Source organism: Tasmannia lanceolata, unplaced genomic scaffold, assembly GCF_043159265.1.
Source record: "Tasmannia lanceolata isolate RefF3 unplaced genomic scaffold, GAP_Taslan_0.1 ptg000003l, whole genome shotgun sequence".
In the NCBI taxonomy this organism is placed as follows: domain Eukaryota; kingdom Viridiplantae; phylum Streptophyta; class Magnoliopsida; order Canellales; family Winteraceae; genus Tasmannia; species Tasmannia lanceolata.
In genome coordinates, this window is record NW_027518680.1 from 27,956,980 (window position 1) to 27,983,142 (window position 26,163).

A 26,163-nucleotide genomic window follows, 5' to 3' on the forward strand; every position below is an offset into this window, starting at 1 on the left:
TCATGATATCCTATTTTCAAAACCTGCTCAACTCTGGCACAATTTGTGAGACGTCTATGCTGCCCACCCCCTCCAAAATCCTTTTGCAGGAGGAAGCTGATTGGTTAACCAGCCCGGTCCGTGAGGAGGAAATCAAAGCTACGGTTTTTGGAATGGATGGAAACCGAGCTCCTGGCCCGGATGGCTTCAACGGCGAATTCTATCAGAAATTCTGGTACATTATTAGTGCTGACGTTGTGAAGGCCATTCAACACTTCTTCAAAAATGATACCCTTCTGGCTGAGGTAAACTCTACCAATATCACTCTAATTCCTAAATGTAGTGATGCGGCTTCCCCTGATTTGTTCCGCCCTATAGCCCTTTGCAATTTCTCATACAAAATCATTACTAAAATTATGGCCAATAGGATCCGTCATTTTATGAATGGTATCATTAGTCCTCTCCAATCAGCTTTTATAAAAGGGCGATCGATTCATGATAACATCTTACTGACGCAGGATGTTATTCATAATTTCCATCGAAAAATGCCAAACCTGCAATCTACATCAAAATTGACCTCAGAAAAGCCTATGATAAGGTGTCTCATGAAGCCATTCTTGTATACATGGCAAAAATGGGTTTTAATGAGAAGTGGTGTAGGTGGGTAAAACAGTGCATCTACAGCCCATCATTTGCTGTCATTCTCAATGGGAGCCCTCGGGGCTATTTCAAAGCCACCAATGGGATCAGACAAGGAGATCCCCTGTCCCCCACCCTCTTCTGTTTCATTATGGAAATCTTATCGGGTATCCTTACTGAAGCTATCAGTTCTGGTGTTCTCACATCACCTTTCTCTACAAAAAATCTGCCCATTTCCCATTTGTTTTATGCAGATGATGTCATGCTCTTTGCTGATGCCTCTGTTGCCAATGCTATAAAGATCAAAGAATGTCTTGACAGATTTAAAAAGTGCACCGGGCTGGAGGCCAACTTCAATAAATCAGAGATTATATTTGCTGGATGTAATCATAGGCTCAAGGGTCTTATTAGAAGGGTGCTGCAGATGAATGAAGGAGCCCTTCCGATGAAGTATCTAGGATTGCCCCTGACTTCTGGTAGACTAACCAGTGGCGACTGTATCCCCCTCATATCTAAAATCCGTGGGAGGATTGCCTCCTGGGCAAACAGGTTCCTATCTAGGGCTGGTAGGGTGGAGCTTATAAAATCTGTCCTAAATTCTTTCAGTGTCTACTGGTCCTCTACTTTCAGACTTCGGATGGGAGTCCTCAATGAAATTGACAAAATTATGAGAAAATTTGTCTGGGCAGGATCATCCCTGGCCAACTCATATCACCCCATCAGCTGGGATAATGTCTGCTCCCCCAAGGATGAAGGTGGCTTAGGTATCCGGAGTATTTATGAGGTTAGCAAGGCTTTCCAACTAAAATGCCTGTGGAGATGTTTGAATTCTAAGGGCAACCCTTGGGCGGATTGGTTCCATTGGAAATATGTCAAAAGGAAGAACTTCTGAACAATGAAAAATCCATCCAACCCATCCTGGGGTGCTAGGGGCATATTCCAAATCAGAGCTGTTGCTATGAGGTATGTCTGCTACTCGGTTGGAAATGGTGCTGGAATTGATTTTTGGCGTCAACCTTGGCACCCTTCTGGGGCTCTGATTCAGCGAACTTTCGAAGATCCTCAGATCAACTCAATCCCTCTCAATACTACCATTAGTTCGCTGATGGAGGACGGAATATGGGCTGAATACCTCGACTATTCTGGGAGTGGAGAATTAAACCTAATTATCAACTCTGCTCTTACAAATGAAGATGACCCATACCCTGTTTGGAAACCTGAACCTAGTGGCAAGTTCTCTCTGAAATCAGCCTGGAATTCCATCCGGATACTGCGGCCCAAGGCAATCTGGGCCCCTTCCATATGGTTTAAAGGCCATGTGCCAAAGCATAGCTTCATTGCTTGGCAGGCCGTTCAAAACCGTTTGCTCACTCGTGACAGGCTACTTTTCTTGGGCAATTCAAGAGAAACCAGATGTCTCCTGTGCAATTCGGACATACAATCTGCCAACCATATTTTCTTTCGATGTGGTTATTCTGCATGGATATGGAGCTTCATCCTCCGGCGTTTCAATCAGAAAAGAAAACCCCTGAATTCTCTATCTGAGGAAGAAGCCTGGATAAGAAATCATTTCAAAGGTAGTGGTCAATGTGCCACTGCCATGCGCATTGCCTTCGGGACTACCATATATCTCATATGGGCTGAGTGAAACACCAGAATTCATGGTAATCCTAGCACTCACAAACAAACCATTCTTCAATGGATCATTAGCACCATTAGAAACAGAGTATTATTCCTCAATCTGTCAGATGAACCGGGTCACCGAAATCTATGCTTTGCTACACAATTCAAATGCCCCCTGTTCGCTGTCAACTCCTCCCCTTAATTCTGCCAATGGGAGAAACCGGGTGGAGACGTGATAAAACTAAACTCTGATGCGTCTATGAAAGGGGACGCTGCTGGCATTGGACGTATCCTTCGCGACTATAAAGGGACTATTAGAGGCTGTTTCTCCTTGAATACTGATTTGAAACCCATTCATATTCTTGAAATGGATGCAATATTCTATGGTCTTGAGTTGGCGAGAAACCTGAATATCAATAATATTTGGATTGAGTCTGACTCGATGGTAGCTGTGAAGATTCTGAATGGGAGCTGGGACTGCCCCTGGCGAGCTAAATCTCTGTTCAATACAATAATAAGACATCTTCCTAAACCTTTCCGATTCATGAACATGTGGTTAAAGGACTTGTCTCTTTATCCTGTTGTCGAAATGGCCTGGGCTATTAATCAAAGGTAATCCCATGTATTGCCTTTCTCAAAAGTTAAGAGAAGTCAAGCGTAAGCTCAAGGAGTGGAACCAAAATGTTTTTGTTCAAATTGATATTAGAGCTCCCTTAATCAAAATCAACCTTGAAGATATCCAAAATCGCTTGGAAAAAGATCCTTCTAATGAATTTCTGATAAAAGAAGAGTCCAGGATCAGGGATGAATACCTTTCGATAATGAATATGGAAGAATCATTGTTTCGGCAGAAATCCAGGATACAATGGCTCAAAGAGGGTGATGCGAATACCAAGTTTTTCCACTCGTCTCTCAAAGCTCTGCAAAATAGAAACCAAATTATGGTTATAAACAGAGATGATGGTTCGGCAACCTCTGACCCTGAAGAGATTTCTCAAATTTTTGTGACTCACTTCACCAAAATCTTAAACTCTGGTCACTCTCAAAATACTACCACTCCTGAAGCTGAGAGAAAATTATCTCATTCTGATGCGGTAAGCCTTGTCTGTCCGATTACCGATGAGGAAATCCGGAATACTGTGTTTGAGTCTAATGGGGATAAAGCTCTGGGGCCTGACGGGTTTAATGCCCTATTTTTTCAGACTTTTTGGTATATCCTCGGCAATGACTTCACCACAGCAATCCGTAACTTTTTTAAATCTGGTAAGCTTTTGAAGGAGGTTAATTCTACTTTCATTTCCTTGATTCCCAAGGGTCCTGAATCCAATACCCCAGCCAAATTCCGGCCTATCTCCCTCTGTAACTTTGCTTATAAAACCATTTCTAAGATTTTGGCTAATAGACTCAAGCTGGTAATCGATAAGATTATAAACCCTGCCCAGTCTGCGTTTGTCAAAGGAAGACAGATCCATGACAATATCCTTCTGACCCATGACCTCCTGCATAATTTTCACCTTCACTCCCCAACTCATTCCATGTGCCTTAAAATTGATCTTGCCAAAGCGTTTGATAATGTGAACAGGGGGGCTCTTCTTAATTTTATGAGCAATCAAGGTTTTCCTCCACTCTGGATCAGATGGGTCTCGGAGTGCATTCTTCATCCCTCTTTTGCTGTTCTTGTTAACGGCTCGCCTAAGGGGTAAGTTCTTCTATTCGAATGGTCTTCGTCAGGGCGACCCTCTTTCTCCCTTGCTTTTTTGTATTGTAATGGAAATGCTCTCTATCATCCTTGAAAATGCTCTCAAGTCTCACCAGTTTTCCTCTCCTTTTTCCCAAGGAAATCTCTGCATTACTCATCTCTTATTCGCTGATGATTTAACTATTTTGCCACTGCTGACACATTTTCTGCCTTGGGTTTACTAAGATGTCTTCAGCTTTTCTCAGACACTACTGGATTAAAAGCAAACTTTCATAAAAGCGAAATTTTCTTCTCTGGTGTATGCTCCCATCAGAAAAGAGAAATCATTCAGGTTCTTGGTTTTCAAGAAGGGCAGTTCCCGATCAGATATCTTGGTCTGCCCCTGTTTACTTCGAGGCTTACTATCGCTGATTGTGCTCCCCTTATTTCTAAAGTCAGACAAAGAATTGACTGCTGGAGTCACAAAAATCTCTCTCAAGCTGGTAGGATCGAACTTATCAAGTATGTTCTCTCCTCTTTTCAAATCTTCTGGTCTACGGCTTTCAACATCCCCAATGGTGTCCTCATCGACATCGACAAAATTTTCAGATCCTTTGTTTGGGGCGCCTCGGAAGGTCAAAAGAAACACCATTCAATAGGTTGGGATTATTTTTACAAACCAAAGAAGGAAGGAGGGCTCGGCCTTCGCAGTATTTTTGATATGAATAGAGCCCTGCAACTTAAGCTGCTATGGAACTTCATAAATAACAAAAATGCGTTATGTGTTCAATGGCTGCATCAAAGATATATCAGAGATCGAAACTTTTGGATCATTCAATTGCCAGCTAAACCATCTTGGGGAATCAGGTGCATCCTTAAAATGAGAGATCTTGCTAAACCTCTTATTTGTTACTTGGTTGGCAAGGCTGAAGCCATCGATTTGTGGGATCAGCCTTGGCTCCCTAATGGTCCGTTATGCTCCTTGCTGTCTCGGAGAGTCTGCGACTACTCCCTTTCCTCTGTTTCAAATCTAGCTCAAATCTATCAAAACAGAAATTGGGATCAAGTTCTAGATAAAGCCTCTCTTAAAGTTGAAAAAGCATTCTCCTGGAAGGAATTTTCACCTCAGACAATCACAACATTCCCATCTGGAAGCCAACTCTCGACGGTTCCTTCAGCACAAAATCTGCCTGGGAGTCCATTCGTTTAAAATCTGCTTCTCCCCCCTGGACTAGCACACTTTGGTGTAAAGAGAATATTCCAAGTTTCAGAATTACCGCATGGAAGGCCATTCAAAACAAGCTCCCAACTAAAGACAGACTTCCTTTTTTAGATTCTAATACTGACCTAAACTGTGTGTTATGTAATAGAGAAAGGGAAACTGTAAATCATCTCTTTTTCAGGTGTGGTTCCTCTTGGATTTGGAATTCCATTATGTGGAGAGCATGCTCCAAAAGAAAAGCTTCTAAATCGCTCTTTGAGGAGGAAGAGTGGATCAGATCTCATTTTACGGGAGATGGTCAGGCTGCTACGGGGATTCGTCTTTGTTTCTCATTTGCAATTCATAAAATTTGGATTGAGAGAAATAAGCGTATCTTTGATAAGATTTCCCGCCCCAAAGAGCTCCTTCTCCGGGATATTCTTGCTGAAATTAAACGGAAAATGGGGGACATTGAAATCACAGATAATGAGAATGGCAGAAATCTTAAAATTGCGGCTAATTTGGGGTACAAGCTCAGGTAGAATCAGATTACCCTGCAGAATCAGATCCCTCCTGATCAAGATATGCTGAAAATCAATACGGATGCTTCATTGGATGATGAGGGAGGTGGTCTTGGGGGAATTCTTCGTGACCATTTAGGGGCTGTTCTTGGAATGTTTTCCGTCAACGTTCCTCCTGATACAATCGGTAATTTGGAAATCTTGGCTATCAAACGAGGCATTGATCTAGCAAGCAACCATCCTTCTCATTCCCTTTGGATTGAATCTGATTCAATCTTGGCTGTGGATTGTATTAATGGTCGCACTAATCACCCTTGGAAGTTGCATGAAGCTATGGAGGCTATCCGCCGTCAGCTTTCTCTTTTTCATGCTTGGAAAATCTCTCACCTTTGGAGAGAAGGTAACATGGCTGCTGATTTTTTGTCTAAAAGAGACTGCATATGCAAAGGAGATTGCATTCACCCTTCTCTATCTCCCCCCATTTTATTAGAAATCATCAACTCAGATAAGGGTGGACGAATATATATTCGTAGGTAATATCGGCTTGCTCTAGTTGTTCTTTCTTTGGCCTGTTTGCCTTTGCTTCTGTTTTTCTTGTTCTTTCTCTCTTTTGTATTTCTATTTGTTATTAATATATCTGGTGGGGGTCTTGCCTAACCCTAGCTTGCCCATAAAAAAAAAAAAAAAAAAAAAACTTCTCTTTAGTCTTGGTCTTCAATTGATCTTCCATCTTTTGTATGCTTGCTTGAGAGATGATGTGAGCTCCACTTAGCTCTTTTGACTCTTGTGTTGGTACGTCTTCAAGCATGACCATGTAGTGTGTTGGTTTCTTCAATGATCAATCCTATCTTAAACACAACACTTCAAGGTAAATTGATTAATATTCAATAACACAAAACAAGATAGGAGAGTAGACCCTTGGGCTTATAGTCCTTCATCAACAGAATCTAAGATTCAATACCATCACATCCTAATCTCAAAAATTGGCTAAAAGCTCCTTGAAACCATCTCTAGGGTCTCCTATGTCTAAAACATGGATGTTTTATAAAGTTTTTAAAAGAAGAAACTTTCTATTTTTTCAATCTTCATCCTTCATCAACTAAATCTAAAATTCAATACCCTCTCATTCTTATCCCAAAACTTGGCAAAACGTTGGTTTACCTCTTGGGTTTCAATACCATAAAAGATGGTCTTTCATCAACTAAATCAAAGATTCAATACCATCTCTTCCTAATCTCAACCTCAATCCTTCAGCAACTAAATCTAAGATTCAGTACCCTCTAATTCTCATCTCAAAACTTTGCTAAAAGCACTTTGACACCATCTCTAGGGCTTCCTATGTCTAAAAGATAGAAGTTTTAAAAAGTTTGTAAAATAAGAAACTTTCTATTTTTAAAATCTCCATCCTTAATCAACTAAGTCTAAGATTCAATACCATCTATTCTAATCCCAAAACTTTGCTAGAAGCTCGTTGACATCATCTCTAGGGTTTCAATACCATAAAAGATAGTCCTTCATCAACTAAATCTATGATTCAATACCATTTCATCTTCTTCTCAAAACTTAGCTAAAAGCTCCTTGACACAATCTCTAGGGTTTATTAAGTGTAAAAGATTAATCTTTCATAAAGTTTCTAACATAAGAAACTTTCTAGTTTTTAAATCTCCATCCTTCATCAACTAAATCTAAGATTCAACACCCTCTCATTCTCATCTCAAAACTCGGCTAAATGCACCTTCACAACTTCTCTAGGGTTTACTATCACTAAAAGATAGATGTTTTATACAGTTTCTAAAATAAGAAACTTTCTCTTTTTTCATTCTCCGTCCTTCATTAACTAAATCTAAGATTCAAAACCCTCTCATTCTCATCCCCAAACTTAGTTAAAAGCTCGTTGACTTCATCTTTAGGGTTTAAATATCATAAAAGATGGTCATTCATCAACTAAATCTCTGTTTCAATACCATCTTATTCTCATCTCAAAACTTGGCTAAAAGCTCCTTCACACCATCTCTAGGGCTTCTTATTTCTAAAAGATGGATGCTTTACAAAGTTTCTAAAGTAAGAAACTTTCTATTTTTTCAACCTCCATCATTAACAACAAAATCTAAGATTCAATACAATCTAATCGTGATCTCAAAACTTGGCTAAAAGCGCTTTGACAACATCTCTAGGGTTTACTAAGCGTAAAAGATTGATGTTTTATAAAGTTTTGAAAATAAGAAACTTATTATTTTTTCAATCCCCGTCCCTCAACAACTAAATCTAAGATTTAATACCCTCTCATTTCCAACTTAAAACTTGGCTAAAAGCTCCTTGACAGCTTCTCTAGGGTTTCCTATGTCTAAAAGATGGATGTTTTATAAACTTTTTAAAAGAATAAACTTTCTATTTTTTCAATCTTCATCCTTGATCAACTAAATCTAAGATTCAATATCCTCTCATTCTCATCCCAAAACTTGGCAAAAAGCTGGTTTACATCATCTCTAGGGTTTCAATACCATAAAACATGGTTTTTCGTCAACTAAATCAAATATTCAATATCATCTCATCTTAATCTCAAAACTGGGCTAAAAGCTCATTCACACCATCTCTACGGTCTCCAACGTCTAAAAGATTGATGTTTTATAAAGTTTCTACAGTAGAAAATTTTTATTTCTTCAATCTTCATCCTTTATCAACTAAATCTAAGATTCGTTACGATCTCATCCTCATCTCAAAATTTGGCTAAAACCTACTTAACACAATCTCGAGAGTTTCCTGTGTCTAAAAGATGGATTTTTTACAAAGTTTCTAAAATAAGAAACTTTCTATTTATTCAATCTCCATCATTCATCAACCAAATCTAATATTCAATACCATCTAATCCTCATCTCAAAACTTGGATAAAAGCTCGTTGACAACATCTCTAGGGTTTCGTAAGTCTCAAAGAATGATGTTTTATAAAGTTTATAAAATAAGAAACTTTCTATTTTTCAATCTCCATCTTTTATCAACTAAATCTAAGGTTCAATACCCTCTCATTCTTATCCCAAAACTTGGTTAGAAGCTCGTTGACATCATCTCTAGGGTTTCCTACGTGTAAAAGTTGTATGTTTTATATTGTTTATAAAATAAGGAACTTTCTATTCTTTCAATATCCATAATTCATCAACTAAATCTACTATTTAATATCATCTCATCATAATCTCAAAATTGGGCTAAAAGCTCCTTGGCACCATCTATAGGGTTTCCTATATCTAAAAGATGGAGGTTTTTTAAACTTTCTAAAATAAGAAACTTTCGATTTTTTCAATCTCCATTCTTGATCAAATAAATCTAAGATTCAATACCATCTTAGATTTCGTTGAACAAGGATGATGATTGAAAAAATAAAAAGTTTCTAATTTTAGAAGCTTTATAAAACATCCATCTTTTAGACATAGGAGACCCTAGAGGGACGGTGTCAAGGATCTTTTAGCCATGTTTTGGGATGAGGATGAGATGATATTGAATGTTAGATTTAGTCGGTGAAGGATGATGGAGTTTGAAAAAATAGAAAGTTTCTTATTTTAAAAACTTTATGAAACAGCCACCTTTTAGACATCGAACCCTATAGATGAGGTCAACGAGCTTTTAACCAAGTTTTGGGATGAGAATAAGTGGGTATAGAATCTTAGATTTAGTTGATGAATGATCTAGATTGAAAAAATAGAAAGTTTCTTATATTAGAAAGTTTATTAAACATCAATCTTTAGAAATTATCGGCTCAGATAAGGGGGGGCGAATATATATTCGTAGGTAATATCGGCTTGCTCTAGTTGTTCTTTCTTTGGCCTGTTTGCCTTTGCTTCTGTTTTTCTTGTTCTTTCTCTCTTTTGTATTTCTATTTGTTATTAATATATTTGGTGGGGGTCTTGCCTAACCCCAGCTTGCCATAAAAAAAAAAGACGTCTTCAAGAGTTCCATAACTGGAAGGTTTCCCATATATGGAGAAAAGCGAACCAGCCAGCTGACTATCTATCCAACCCTGAATGCCCCTACAAAGGGATGGACATAGAGGTCATGAGCATTCCTTCCGGGCTTGTAGAGCTTGTTTTTCAAGATTCATTGGGTACTTGCTATCCTCGATTGAGATGATTATTCCCATGATTCTTGTTGTTTATGATCGAGCTTTTGATTTGTGGGCTGTTTCTGTTGCTGCTAGGGGCAGTGAATTAATGAGACCTGATGCAGGTCCTCTCTACTCCTCCTACAGTTTCTCCTTGGCGGCTCCTAATTACCCGATCGGCAAGATTGTTGGAGACCTTTGTTTAATTTTGCTTCTTTTTTGCTGTTTATGGTGCCCATGTGGCCCCCCTTTGTAATTTCTCCCCTCTTTCTAATATATCTGGTCGGGGTCCCTGCCTAACCCCAGCTTACCCATAAAAATAAAAAATAAAAAAAAAATCTAAGATTCAATATCATCTTATCCTCATCTCAAAACTTAGCTAAAAGCTCATTTACACCATCTCTAGGGTTTCCTATGTCTAAACAATGGATGTTTTACAAAAATTTTAAAAAAAAAGCTTTCTATTTTTTCAATCTCCATCTTTCTTCAACTAAATCTAAGATTCTATACAATCTCATCATCATCACAAAACATGGCTAAAAGCTCATTGACACCATCTCTAGGATTTCCTATATCTAAAAGATTGATGTTTTGTAAACTTTCTAAAATAAAAAACTTTTTATTGTTTCAACCTCCATCCTTTATCAACAAAATCAAAGATTCAATACCATCTTATCCTCATATCAAAACATGGCTAAAAGCCCCTTCACACCATCTCTAGGATTTCCTATGTCTAATAGATGGATGTTTTATGAAGTTTCTAAAATAAGAAACTTTCTACTTTTTCATTCTCCATCATCTATCAACTAAATCTAAGATTCAATACCATCTCATTCTCTTCTTAAAACTTGGCTAAATGCTCCTTCACACCATCTCTAAAGTTTCCTATGTCTAAAAGTTTGATGTTTTATAAAGTTTCTAAAATAAGAAACTTTCTATTTTTTCAATCTCCATCCTTCATCAACTTAATCTAAGATTTAGACCATCAGATCATCATCCCAAAACCTGGGTAAAAGCTCTTTGACACCATCTTTAAGGTCTCCTATGTCTAAAAGAAGGATGTTTTATAAAGTTTCTAAAATAAGAAACTTTATACCTTTTCAATCTCCATCCTTTATCAACTAAATCTAAGATTCAATACCATCTCATTCTCTTCCTAAAACTTGGCTAAAAGCTCCTTCACACCATCTCTTTCCTATGTCTAAAAGATTGATGTTTTATAAAGTTTCTAAAATAAGAAACTTTATATTTTTTCAATCTCCATCATTCATCAACTCAATCTAAGATTCAAAACTTTCTCATCATCAACCCAAAACTTGGCTAAAAGCCCCTTGACACCATCTCAAGGGTCTCCTATGTCTAAAAGATGGATGTTTTATAAAATTTCTAAAATAAGAAACTTGCTATTTTTTCAATCTACATCCTTTATAAACTAAATCTATTATTCAATACCATCTTATCTTCATCTCAAAACTTGGCAAAAACCCCTTTGACACCATCTTTAGGGTATCTTCTGTGTAAAAGATGGACGTTTTATAAAGTTTCTAAAATAAGAAACTTTCAATTTTTTCAATATCCATCCTTCATCAGCTAAATCTAAGATTAAATATCATCTCTGTAAGCCCAAGGGTCTACTCTCCTATCTTGTTTTGATGATTCTAAACATAATTGATTGTGTTATTGAATACTAATCAATTTGCCTTAAAGTGTTGTGTTTAAGATAGGATTGATTACTGAAGAAACCAACACACTATATGGTCATGCTTGAAGAAGTACCCAACAAGAGTCAAAGGAGCTCACATCATCTCTCAAGCAAGCATACAAAAGATGGAAGATCAATTGAAGACCAAGACTAAAGAGAAGTTGAAGGTTACATAGGTATCATTGTACATCCTTTCTCTTTAGATTTCCAAGTCAAGGCAAAAGTGTTTTAAAAGAGTTTTTTCAAAAACACCTAAAGAACTTAAAATGGATTAGTGAATGGTTATGTGGTGGACCAACATGTTGAGACCCTCATAAACATTCCAAAATTATCATAGGAGTTGAGTTCCAAAAGCCCAAAATCAGATAAGCAATAAAATCTCAAAATTCTACTTGTTAAAGGCTTCTCGGAACTCCGAGATTTTTCTCGGAGCTCCGAGAGTTCCTCGGAACTCCGAGAAATGGTCCAGTAGAAATTCTCATCTTCTGGCCGTTCTCTCGGAACTCCGAGAATTTCTCGGAGCTCCGAGACAGACCAAAAAATAGCCGTTGGGCTTTGAATTAAAAATTGTTTTTTTGATTTTCTTAATCCCAAACGGTCATATTTTAGCAAGAGGTTATATATACACCTTCAAGAGGATTATTTTCCTCTCTTGAACATTTTGAAAAACCCTCTTAAGCATTCAAGCAAACTTGTAACCCTTTCAAGCTTAAGATTTTGTTTTTCCCAAACTTGCCTTGCACTTGCAAATCTATTGAGTTTGGATTTAGAGCTTTCACTTGCAATCACTATTGAAGAGCAATCAAGGGACTTCAAAGAGCATCAAGCTTTCAAGAAGAAGCCAAGCTATTTATCTTCAATTTCTTGTAAAGGTGGCTAGGGCATCCTACCTTAATACCCTACGGAGCATCGCTTAGAACTCGGCGAAGAAGGAGAGTCGGTGTAAAGGTGTAAGGGCATCCTTATTTAATATCCCTTGGAAGTGTAATCGCCTAGGAGCCGGGCATCGTGGAGGTCTCCAATAGTGGAAATCCTTTAGGACGATCTTAAGAAGAGTGGAATAGGGCTTTGCCTGAACCACTGTATATCGGTGTGTTCTTTCTTATTCTTGCACTTTCATTCTTAATTTTGGTTTGGTATTTCTATTTGTGTTGATCTCATTTAAACTAACCAAAATCTAATTAAGAGAAGAAAATTCAAATTAGGGTTCACAAATTAATTTTCAAAAGGGCTAATTTAGTGTTAAAATCAATTCACCCCCCCTCTTGTTTATTTGAATTGGTATCAGAGCCTCGTCTCTAATTTATTTTTAAACCCTAACCGGTCTAGAGTAAAGATTCTAAAAATGGCAAACTACCCTCAACACCATGAAGGTTACTCAAACACTAGGCCACCCTACTTTGATGGAACAAATTATGGATTTTGGAAAACCAAAATGAAAATCTTTTTAACCCAAGATTATCAAATGTGGAGAGCCATTAATAATGAATATATATTACCCACTAGAAATCTAAATGATTGGACCAAAGCAGAACAACAAGCCTCAAACTACAACGCCAAAGCCATGAATTCCCTAACTTGTGCTTTGTCTCCCGGAGAATTCAATAGAGTGTCAAATTTGAATTCGGCTAAGGAAATTTGGGACACCTTAGAAGTCACCCATGAGGGAACCAACCAAGTCAAAGAATCTAAAATGAATCACTTATTTAGGCAATATGAACTCTTTCAAATAACACCCGATGAAACTATTGCCGACATGTACACTAGATTCACGAACCTTGTAAATGGATTAAGGGGAGTTGGAAAGCAATTTTCAAATAGAGATTTAGTGACCAAAATCCTTAGATCCCTACCTTTGTCATGGGAATCCAAAACCTCCGCAATCACCGAAGCCAAGGACATGAATACATTGGGTCCTTGATAACTCATGAGATGATTTTCAAAACAAAAGCACCCGAAATTGAAACTAAAATTGAAAAAGGAAAAGGAGTTGCTTTTGCTTGCAATGTAAGTGAAAATGAAGATGCAAAGGAAGACATGGAAGATGAAGTTGCTCTCCTAACAAGGGTTGAAGCCTGACCATCACCCTTGAAATTGCAGCGGATCCATTCCTCTTCTTTCAAAAGAGTCTTGTGAGGTCTTCGTCTATATCCACATTTCCAGGTGATAGTACGCCAGATCCACGAAGAGAAAGAACAATTAAAGAACAGGTGATCGACGGATTCAGAAACAGCTCTGCATAAAGGGCATTTGAGGTCACTATTTCGGCCCAAGAAGTATAGTCTATCGCGAGTACTAAGTCTGTTCAGTAAGGCTTGCCAGGCAATGAAGCTATACCTCGGAATGTGGCCTTTATTCCAAATAACTTTCCACCAGGGAGATGGAGGGTGGTGGTTTCTAAGACAGTCCCAAGCAGAATTTGTAGTAAATAAGCCACTAGGAGAGGGTTTCCAAATAGCCTTGTCAGTAGGGCCAAACAGGCCGGATTGAATGATGCCTCTGAGATCACTGAGATGGGATTGATTTAAGATATGGGACCAGCTTCCGTCTTTCTGCAATGATGTCTGCAATGGAAGCAGAATTGATAAGGTTGAAAGTTATGCCTTCAGATGTTTGGAACAGACAGGCCCATTGGGATGCCAAGGCTGGGACCAAAAATCAACGTTCTTACCTTCACCAACACTATAGCAAATCTGAGAGATAGCCAAGGATCTGCAATGGAAGATACTCCTAACCCCCCAAGGAGGATTAGCAGGCATGGGCCTGGACCAGAAATTTTTCTTCCTTAGATATTTCAATTTAAACCATTTAACCCACAAAGAATTTCTGTCAGCAATGATTTGCCATAGGAGCTTGATTTGAGCAGCTCTATTCATATCAGAGAGATTTCGGATACCAGTTCCCCCTTCTTGCTTTGGCCTACAAAGAGTGTCCCAAGAGACAGGATGGTAGCTTTTCTTCCCAGACCAGAGGAACTCCCTGAAAAGCTTTTCAATCGAATTAAGAACCCCAGTAGGAATGTTGAACGTAGCAGACCAGTAAATTTGAAAGGACGATAGCACAGTCTTGATCAATTCGACTCTACCCGCTCTCGAGAGGTGCTTGTTACTCCACAGAGCTAACTTATTACGAATTTTGCTGAGAAGAGGTTGGCAATCCCTTGCAGTTAGACGGGTGGTAACCAAAGGGAGACCCAGGTATCGAATGGGGAGAGTACCTTGTTTGATATCTAGGAGGGAACTCAAATCCCTTTTAGTTTGATCATTAACTCCAGAGGATTAGCTTCCATACCTGAAATTGCTTTGAATTTATCAAGACATTCTTGAATACCTGCACTAGAATTAGAAGTCGGGGAGGAAAAAATCATAACATCATCAGCATACAATACATGAGTGATCTGAAGATGACCTTTCCGGAAGGGAGTAGAGATTCTCCCAGCTAAAAGGGCATTGTTTAGAATGACAGATAGCATTTCCATGATAAGGCAGAAGAGGATGGGAGAGAGAGGATCTCCTTGTCTAAGCCCATTTGTAGGTTTGAAAAATCCTCTTGGGGATCCAATTATAAGGATCGAGAAAGAGGCGGTGGAGATACAATTGTGTACCCAATTGCACCAGACCTGAGGGAACCCAATTTTGAGCATGAATTTGATAAGGGCTGCATGAAGAACATTATCATAAGCCTTCCTGAGGTCAAGTTTAATACACATTGCCTTCTTATTAGTATCCCGGTGGAAGTTGTGACAGAGATCATGAGTGAGAAGCACATTATCTTGAATCAGTCTGTCCTTAATGAAAGCAGATTGATTTGGACTAATGATTTTACACATTACTCTGCTCATTCGGGATGCCATCAGCGTTGTAATGGCCTTGTAAATGAAGTTGCAAAGGGCAATGGGTCTGAAATGTTCAGGCATGGAAGCATTGTTGCATTTAGGGATTAAAGCAATGAAGGTGGAGTTCAGGGCAGGGGGGAGGTTACTGGTTCGGAAAAAGAATTGAATTGCAGCCACTACCTCATCACCCACAATGTACCAGAATCTTTTAAAGAAATTTCCATTGAATCCGTCCGGACCCGGGGCTCTATTACCATCGACTCTGAATATGGAGTCTTTAATCTCTTCAGGAGTGAAGGGACGAATTAGGTGATTAGCTTCTTCAGCAGGTAAGGGAAAAAGGGGTTCAGGAACATCATTCATGAGACTTTGGTTATGATTCAGCAGGTCCTTGAAGTGGTTTACAATCGTTTCTTCCACAACACTTTGATCTGTAGAAATTTCACCATTTGGGAGCTGAATTCCATGAATCGAATTTTGGTTTCTTCTCATTGCCATTGCAGCATGGAAGAAGGCAGTGTTTGAATCACCCAGATTAAGCCAGTCAATTCTAGACTTTTGATGGTAGAGCTGTTCTTCTTGGTTAGCAATGGATCGATATTCCTCGCGAGCGGTGAGTTCCTCCTGACGAAGGGCAAGATTAGCAGGGTCCCCAGCAAGCTGGCTCTGGATGTTATCAAGATTCTGCTTAAGGAGAGGAGCCTTAATGTCAACTCTTCCAAAAACATTTTTATTCCACTCTTTGATTAACGTTTTGGAGTTTTTTGGAGAGTCTGAACAGGGGGTTCCCCTTTATTTTGCAGTACCAAGCTTGTTCAACAATAGGGTAAAGAGAGTGGTCAGATAACCACATGTTGTGAAACTTGAAAGGTTTACCTCCACTAGATTCTTTAGGACAGAGGGTAATTATTATAGGAGCATGGTCGGATAAACCGGGGTTCTTGTATAGAAGGACAGATTTTGGGTGAGAGGTCAGCCACTCCACGTTTACTAAGGCTCTGTCCAATCTCCGGAGCTTCAGGTTACCAGTCCGAGAGCTATTGTTCCATGACAGCGATTGCCCAACAGCCCTTAGATCGGTTAGAGAACAGTTGTCAATGCACATATTGAAATCATCCATATCATGTTGAACCGGATCAGCTCCTCCCCAGTTCTCCTCAGAGAATCGGATAGCATTGAAATCCCCCAACGAGATCCACGGATTTTGAATAACATTTGCAATCCCACCCATAGTACCCCAGAGGATACGTCTTTCAGCTGGGTTATTGGAAGCATAAACAGCATTAAATTTCTGGTTAGAGACAGGGATGAAGCACTCACCATGAATATGTTGAAAAGAAACTGAACTTATTTGGATTTGAATGACTTGGGGGTTCCATAGAACCCAAATGCGACCCTTGCGAGTATAATCATAATTGGCATGGACAGACCAGTTATCACAGATATCAGAGATGAGGCCTTGCATATCTTCTTTGGAGGCTTTAGTTTCCAGGAGGCAGATAAGAGATAACTTGTTTTCTATTATAAGTCTTCGGATATCTGCCCGCTTTGTTTCACAGCGAATGCCCCTAATATTCCAAGCTGCTAGACTGATCATTGGATACAAGTTTTTGAGTAGCATTGGGTCTTGGGGACGTAGGCTCTTGTACCAGAATCATGGACATCAGGTTTTCCTTCTCGAGCAATATGTGAGAAGAGGGAACAGCATGCCCAGGACTATTACGGAGGGGTTGCTGATCAAGGCCCAATTTAGGATCTTCAGCAGGAGTTTCAACATTACCAGTAATCTGCCCTTCTGTATTTAGGGGATCAAGCTCAAGAGCAAGGGAAGGAGAATAACACTGAACTTCATTGGGGGTCGTCATGGATTCGTCAGTACTAGGAGTAACAGTAGTTTCATCTGAATCGTTGTCCCCCAATAGAGCAAAACTGTTCTGGGTTTGAGTATTCTGCTGAGAATGTTGGTAAGTTGGTGGGCTCTTAGAGGTAGCCATTACACTCACAGTTACTGACTTATCTGAATTTCCATCCTGAGTAGTAACAGTAGAGGATACAACCTGAAGCTAACGGTTTCTTCACTCTCAAAAGCGCTTGGGATCAAGTTCTTGCAAAGGAACATGGGAGGCATGAGAAATAGAAGGACCAATCCTCCATTCAAGAAGAAAGAAGAGCTCGGTGACGGATCGTCTCAACCCCGATGCTATGGATGCAAGAAGCTTGGACACATTCGCCCGAATTGTCCACTCAACAATGAGCTTTCTTCAAATAACCGTTTCAAGAGAAGAGAAGGCAAGAAAGGAATGACCGCCACATGGGGATGAGGACAATGAAAGTGAAGGTGAACAAAATGATGGAGAAGATTGCTTGATAGCCAAGAATGTTTGCTTCATGGCCTCAACAAATGACAATCAAGAGGTAAATACTTTAAATGATGTCATTATTTTAAAAGAAGTTCTTGATTCATTACAAAGTGCACATGATGAACTTGAAGTAGAACTTGATAAAAATGCATCACTTGAAAATTCTCTATCTAACATGACAAAAGAATTTGGTTGGCTGAAAAAAGACCATGAATTTTTAGATGATGAAAATGAAAAATACAAAGTTGAAATTCATGATTTAAATGCATCTATCAAAATTTTAAATGAAAATCGACAAGAACTATCCATTGAAAACAACAAGCTTAAGCATGAAAATAGTAAACTATCTTTTGAATATGATGAACTAAAGAAACATTTTGAAAAATCTGAACATAGTTCATTGAAATTGGATAGGCTTGTTAATATTCAAAGAATGTCACATGATAAAAGTGGACTTGGACATAAATGGAATACTACAATATCCAACTATAAAAATAAACTTTTAAAGGCTTCTTCTAGTAGTACCAAAACTTACTTTTATTGTGGTTTAGAAGGTCATTATAAAGTTGCTTGCATGCATGCTAAACAAGATAAAATCAAATTGAACTCTAAAGTGAAAATAAATGAACATAGCAAGATTAGGAAGATTTGGGTACCTAAAGGATCTCACTTGCCTATTCATATGTAGGTATGCCTTAAAAAGCCATAACAAGAAGAACACATGGTACCTTGATAGTGGATGCTCTAGACATATGACCGGAGACCTCACACAATTTGCATCCCTATCACTCAAGGATGGTGGAGATGTTACCTTTGGAGATGACAAGAAAGGAAAAGTCAAAGGAGAAGGCACCATAGGTAACTCTACCTCTCCCATACATGATGTGCTTTATGTTAATGGCTTATCCCATAATCTTATTAGCATTAGTCAATTATGTGATAATGGTTTTGAAGTAGTCTTCAACCCCGACAAATGCATTGTTAAAAATAAGATAGATGGAAAAGATAGGTTTTAGAGACAATAACATTTACACCATTGGACTAGATGATCTTAGACTCCAAAATGTGACTTGTCTTAATGCCATTAGTGAAGATTCTTGGTTGTGGCATAGGAGGTTGGGTCATGCCCGAATGGATCTCATTTCGACCCTCTCCTCAAAAGAAATTGTTAGAGGATTGCCTAAGTTCAAATACACCAAAGATCATATTTGTAGAACTTGTCAATTAGGAAAACAATTAAAAAGCTCATTTGCCCTTAAAAATATGATTTCAACCACCTACCCCTTGCAACTACTTCATATGGATCTTTTTGGACCAATGAAGACTAGTAGCCTAGGTGGAAAGAGGTACGTGTTTGTAGTTGTGGATGACTACTCACGATTTACATGGGTCATATTTTTAGCACATAAAGATGAAACCTATGAAAATTTCCTTAAATTGTGTAATCAAATACAAAATGAAAAAGGTATTGCCATATCTTACATTAGAAGTGACCATGGAACGGAATTTGGAAATATACATTTTGACACTTACTGTAATAAACATGGCATCAAACACAATTTTTCGGCACCTAAGACACCTCAACAAAATGGGGTTGTAGAAAGAAAGAACCGAACCCTCCAAGAAATGGCTAGAACTATGTTGCATGAAAATGATCTCCCTAGATACTTTTGGGCGGAGGCGGTTAGCACCGCTTGCTATATCATAAATAGGGTATATAAGGCCAATTTCTAAGAAAACACCTTATGAGCTTTGGAAAAACTTGAAACCAAATATAAGCTATTTTAGAGTGTTTGGTTGTAAATGCTATATCTTAAACATTAAAGATAACCTACACAAATTTGATAAGAAGTCGGATGATGGGATATTCTTAGGGTATTCTTCACATAGCAAGGCATATAGAGTATTTAATAGAAGAACTCTAGTTGTAGAAGAATCCATGCATGTGACATTTGATGAGAGAGAGCCAACACCTCAAGAAATGCCACATGATGAGGATGTACCTATTGAACATCTCTTACCTAAGACAAATGTTCCTCCTCATTGTGGACACCCCATTTTGACCTGACCCAATTTTCGAAATCGAAAAATTCCCGAAAGCTGAGTCCAGAAATTTTTGAAGAACCGAGCCCTGAATGCGAAGAAACCCCAAAATTTTATTGAGCCACAGTGTTCACTAATTGATACAAATTTTCCCAGGGTGGTTAACCTCTCCGAGAGCGTCCCTACAAATTTTAGAAGAATTGGACGAGCAATGGACATAGGCCATAAGATCAAAAGGAGAATGGATGGCTGAGATTAGGAGGAGAGTTTTAACCCTGGCTATAAAATAAATAAATAAATAAAAACAGAGGGGGGCTGGGCAGCCAAAACCCTCTTCCTTGCCTGGTACCACCACGATCCTCAACCTTCTCCACCAACACCAACAGCAACCACAATCTCCTCCACCCCACCTCCAACTTCTTCTTCTTCATTCATTTTTAAAAGAAAGGAAAAGAGACAGAACAAAAAAAAAATCCAGAGGGAGAGGAGAGAGGGAGCCGAGGCACCACCACCGTCATCCACCACCACCCTTCACCACCATCTACCCCCTCTCTACACCTCCACCTCCACCTCCACCAACAGCACCCACCAAGGGAGAGACCGCCATCTCCATTGATTCCGGCAAGCTTGCCGGAATCCGGCCTCGAACCCGAAACCCAAAACCCATCTCCATCTTGCCACCACCACCACCAGCCTCCCTCAAAACCCCATCACCACCACCACCACCATCACCACCCTTCACAAAACCCTCCTCATCTTCACCTTCCCCAACCACCGAAGCCCAAACCCATTTCTGCACCTCCAAAATCCGGCACCACCACCACCATCCTCCACCTCCATCTCCACCCCAACACCACCCTTCAAAAATCCTCCACCATCCCCCACCTTCACCTTCCTCAACCCCCAAAACCGAAACCCATTTTCCCCAACCCCAAAAACCGAAACCCATTTCTGCACCTCCAAAATCCGGCACCACCACCATCATCCTCTACCTCCATCTCCACCCCAACACCACCCTTCGAAAATCCTCCACCACCCTCCACCTTCACTTTCCCCAACCCCCAAGGCCGAAACCCATTGTCCCCACCTCCAAAAACCGAAACCCACCACCACCAAACCGAAACCCATCTCCACACTTCGAAAACCCTCTTCCACCCTCATCTTCTCCGACCCCCACCTCCAAAACCGAAACCCATTTCCATCCCTTCCTTCACAGCCGCAGCCCATAACCCACCTCTGCAACCTCCGTTCAAATCCACCCCAAACCCTTCTTCCAAACCCACCTCTTCTCCTCCACCTCCATCTCAGCCATTGCTACCTCTAAACCCTTTTTCTGCACCTTCAAACCCATAACCATCCACTACCTCCACTAGCTGCCGCCCTCTTCCTCTTCTACCCCTCTCCGACCACCATCTCCAACCTCCGACTGGATTTAGCTCAAACCCTTTCCATTGAATGGACCCCTCAAACCCTCTTTTTCTTTCTTTAAAAAAAGAAAAAAAAGAAAAAAAGAAAGAAAACAGAGCAATAGAGAGAGAGAGAGGGGGCTTTTGCAGGTTCTCCTCTCCGGCAATCTCGCTGGTGTCGGATCCCCACCTCCACCATAGCCGAACACCATTACTTCCATAAATTTCTTTTCATTTTTCATTTCAGCAACCCTCCATTATCATCTTTTCCATTGTTGTTTGGGGAAAAATACACAGAGAGATCGAGAAAGGGGACTCTCCCATTTTCTCGCCGAACCCAACCTTGCCACTATCATCCATGCCGATCATCGCTCTCACGGCCATTGAAAAGCAAGGATTAGAGGAGGCTAGAGCTCTGTCAAAGAGGTAAATCCATCATTTTCTTCCTCTCTAATTCCCTGCTGGCTCACTTTCATATCTGTAGGATATGCAAATACATGTGGGTTTGGTACTTGGCATATCAATTTCCATGATTTAAGTTCTGCATTTTTTTTTGCTTTGGTTTATGTTGTGTCTGTACTCCGTTTGAGTTGTCTGATCCTCTAATTAAGAGCAGTAGCAGCAAGGGCAAAGGGTTAGGGATTAATTTCTTTCCTTCTTCGGGTTCATCTTTTCATACGTTCTTAGGGATCCTACTCGAGCTTCGGGATTCCCTTGATTTTGGGAACGTCTCGTCGGGTTTAGGCGATGACGGACGGCAACCTCTTGAGCCATAACCCCTTTCAATCGAAAGGGATAAAAAAAAACTCATAAAAATCAAATAACAAAAATCCAAAAAAAACATCAAAAAGCACTCAAAGCGTTTTTCGAAAAGCTTTTCGAATTACGTTGGCTTGATCCCTTTCTACAGGGTACGTAGGCAGCTTGGGATTTTCGTCCCAAGTTCAGTCAAACTTTTCAATAAAACCCTTTAAACCCTTCAAAAAATCATTTCAGCATCTGAAAATATCTTTCTAGCTTTTCTCAAAAATACAAAAAACCAAAATGGGCAAGGATGGTGATCGCCAGGTCACTCGGAGCCTTCCTTTCATTTCATTTCCGATTTTGATCGTGGTTTGCCGGTTTTATCGGTTTTCCGACGTTTTATCGGGTTTTGGGACGGGCGACGACATAGCGTGGCCCCTTCACAGGGATTGTCCTCGCTGAGCCCAACGATATAGGCTATGACGATCGCGAGACTTGTCCGATTTTTAGCGGATCAGGATCATTGAGCTCGATTCATTTAGAATCGCTCCCTGAGTCTATCGTATGTCCCATTTTCTTTTCCCTGGCATTTTGGGTTTGCGCACACCGTCTACTTTCTGATCCCTTCCTTGCCTCGCATCTTTTAGCTTGTCGTGTGTCTGTCTTTGGTTCCTTGTGTGTTTACTTTCAGCATGCTTATTCCTTGTGCGTTTAGTTTCACATGCTTAGCTATAGATATTTACTGCTTTTCTGCTTATCATATCTGCTATTACTTCCTTAGCTGTAGTTGTGCATGCAGATGTTGTTGCTTTCCTAGATGTGATGGGTTAGGATTAGATGCGGTGAGTTAGGATTTGGATATTTATTTTCTTTTGCCCATCCCCGGGTCATGCATGCTTAGATAGACGTTTTCTCGGGGATACTCGTTCCCATTTCACATGATTTTAGCCCAAAACTCTTCAAAATTAATTAAAAATGGCATAAGAGACCAGGTGCTTGCACTTGGACGAATTGGGGGCGCTTAACACCTTCCCCATTCGTCATCAGGCACGGACTTTTGTATCTCTGGTTATCCGTTGCAACAGAGTATTTCATGGGATCCAGGGCCTACTTCCCTGGATGGCGACTCTTCTTTGTTATAGGCACATCTTGGTTCCGGGCTAGTCCTTGAATCGAGAGGTATCTCATTTGTATCGCCACCCATGCTGTGAGTGGCATCATTTCGAGAGTTCCTTGGTAGAGCTCTCCTTCACATTGTGGAGATCTTGGAGGATCGGCGTGGGGATCTCGTGTCCCTCGCTCATTCGTCCTCGGGATCGGGGTCCACACTCATGCATCTACAAGTGATACATTACCTAGTGAGGAAGTTGAGAATGTAGATGATGACTCATTACCTAGAGATATGAGAATATTAGTAGATCATCCTGAATCCCAAATCTTGGGTGATGCCACATCGCCGGTAAGAACTAGATCATACTATCGTAGTGTGAGCAATAACTTGACGTTCCTATCTGAATTAGAGCCTAAGTCCATCAAGGAAGCCGAAAAGGATGAATATTGGTTGATGGCTATGCAAGAAGAGTTGAGTCAATTCGAAAGGAACAAGGTGTGGAGGCTAGTGCCTAGACCTAGTGATCATCCAGTCATTGGCACGAGATGGGTGTATAGAAACAAATTGGATGAAAATGGAATTATCACTAGAAATAAAGCTAGGCTTGTAGCCCAAGGGTACAATCAGGAGGAGGGAATAGACTATGATGAGACATTTGCTCCTGTTGTCCGTATGGAAGCTATTATGATACTTTTGGCATATGCATCTCATAAAGGATTTAAACTATATCAAATGGATGTCAAAACTGCCTTCTTAAATGGCTATATCCAAGAGGAAGTGTATGTTGAGCAACCTTCAAGTTTTGAGGACTACAAACATCCAAATCATGTCTTCAGGCTTGATAAAGCTTTATATGTGGCTCAACTAATCAAAAAATCAAGATATCCTTCTTGTCCATATTTATGTGGATGACACCATCTGTGGCTCAACTAATCAAAAAATGTGTGATGAATTTTCAACTCTAATGAAAAATGAATTTGAAATGAGCATGATGGGTGAGTTAACCTACTTCTTAGGACTCCAAATTAAACAATACCAAAATGGGATATTTTTAAATCAAGAAAAATATACGAAGGAGTTACTAAAGAAATATGGCATGGATAGCAGTAAGACATCAAGAATTCCCATGAGTACAATTGCTAAGCTAGAAAAGGATGAATTTGGCAAATCTATAGATCAAAAGATGTATAGGGGTATGATAGGTACCTTACTCTATTTGACAGCCAGCAGACCAGACATTATGTTTACTGTCTGTCTCTGTGCTCGATTTCAATCGGATCCAAAGGAGTCTCACCTATCAGCAGTCAAGAAAATCTTCAAATACTTAAGAGGAACCCAAAGTCTGGGACTATGGTATGAAAGATCCACTGCCTTCACTCTCATTGGATATTCAGATGCAGACTTTGCTAGATGTAGAGTGGATAGGAAAAGCACTAGTGGGACTTGTCATTTTTTGGGAAAATCACTTGTTTCATGGTTTAGCAAGAAACAAAATTTAGTAGCTCTGTCCACAACAGAAGCAGAATATGTGGCAGCTGGAGCTAATTGTGCGCAAGTCCTATGGATGAAAAGCACATTGATGGACTATGGAATTAAAATGGAAAATATTCTCATCCAATGTGACAATACTAGTGCTATAAGCTTGACAAAGAACCCCATACAACACTCTAGAACAAAACATATTCAGGTTTTTTTTTTTGATGGGCAAGCTGGGGTTAGGCAGGGACCCCGACCAGATATATTAGAAAGAGGGGAGAAATTACAAAGGGGGGCCACATGGGCAGCATAAACAGCAAAAAAGAAGCAAAATTAAACAAAGATCTCCAACAATCTTGCCGATCGGGTAATTAGGAGCCGCCAGGGAGAAACTGTAGGAGGAGTAGAGAGGACCTGCATCAGGTCTCATGAATTCATTGCCCCTAGCAGCAACAGAAACAGCCCACAAATCAAAAGCTCGATCATAAACAACAAGAATCATGGGAATAATCATCTCAATCGAGGATAGCAAGTACCCAATGAATCTTGAAAAACAAGTTCTACAAGCCGGGAAGGAATGCCCATGACCTCTATGTCCATCCCTTTGCAGGGGCATTCAGGCTTGGATAGATAGTCAGCTGGCTGGTTCGCTTCTCTCCATATATGGGATACCTTCCAGTTATGGAACTCTTGAAGACGTCTTATTATTGTATTGAACAGAGATTTAGCTCGCCAGGGGCAGTCCCAGCTCCCATTCAGAATCTTCACAGCTACCATCGAGTCAGACTCAATCCAAATATTACTGATATTCAGGTTTCTCGCCAACTCAAGACCATAGAATATTGCATCCATTTCAAGAATATGAATGGGTTTCAAATCAGTATTCAAGGAGAAACAGCCTCTAATAGTCCCTTTATAGTCACGAAGGATACCTCCAATGCCAGCAACGTCCCCTTTCATAGACGCATCAGAGTTTAGTTTTATCACGTTTCCACCCGGTTTCTCCCATTGGCAGAATTGAGGGGAGGAGTTGACAGCGAACAGGGGGCATTTGAATTGTGTAGCAAAGCATAGATTTTGGTGACCCGGTTCATCTGACAGATTGAGGAATAATACTCTGTTTCTAATGGTGCTAATGATCCATCGAAGAATGGTTTGTTTGTGAGTGCTAGGATTACCATGAATTCTGGTGTTTCGCTCAGCCCATATGAGATATATGGTAGTCCCGAAGGCAATGCGCATGGCAGTGGCACATTGACAACTACCTTTGAAATGATTTCTTATCCAGGCTTCTTCCTCAGATAGAGAATTCAGGGGTTTTCTTTTCTGATTGAAACGCCGGAGGATGGAGCTCCATATCCATGCAGAATAACCACATCGAAAGAAAATATGGTTGACAGATTCTATGTCCGAATTGCACAGGAGACATCTGGTTTCTCTTGAATTGCCCAAGAAAAGTAGCCTGTCACGAGTGAGCAAATGGTTTTGAACGGCCTGCCAAGCAGTGAAGCTATGCTTTGGCACATGGCCTTTAAACCATATGGAGGGGGCCCAGATTGCCTTGGGCCGCAGTATCTGGATGGAATTCCAAGCTGATTTCAGAGAGAACTTGCCACTAGGTTCAGGTTTCCAAACAGGATATGGGTCATCTTCATTTGTAAGAGCAGAGTTGATAATTAGGTTTAATTCTCCACCCCCAGAATAGTCGAGGTATTCAGCCCATATTCCGTCCTCCATCAGCGAACTAATGGTAGT

General features: G+C 40.0%; 2 protein-coding genes across 2 annotated transcripts; both read left to right on the forward strand.

The window, feature by feature from the left end:
- Positions 1 to 1,513: 1,513 nt before the first annotated feature.
- On the forward strand, positions 1,514 to 2,266 carry LOC143869234 (uncharacterized). The gene has a single exon (XM_077376251.1). The coding sequence runs from the start codon at positions 1,514 to 1,516 to the stop codon at positions 2,264 to 2,266; it is 753 nt and encodes a 250-aa protein (XP_077232366.1).
- A 3,438-nt stretch (positions 2,267 to 5,704) lies between these two features.
- On the forward strand, positions 5,705 to 13,676 carry LOC143869250 (uncharacterized). Its single transcript, XM_077376253.1, has 2 exons — positions 5,705 to 6,041; positions 13,597 to 13,676. Exons 1-2 carry the CDS (start codon positions 5,705 to 5,707, stop codon positions 13,674 to 13,676), a joined length of 417 nt encoding a protein of 138 aa, XP_077232368.1.
- Positions 13,677 to 26,163: the final 12,487 nt, after the last annotated feature.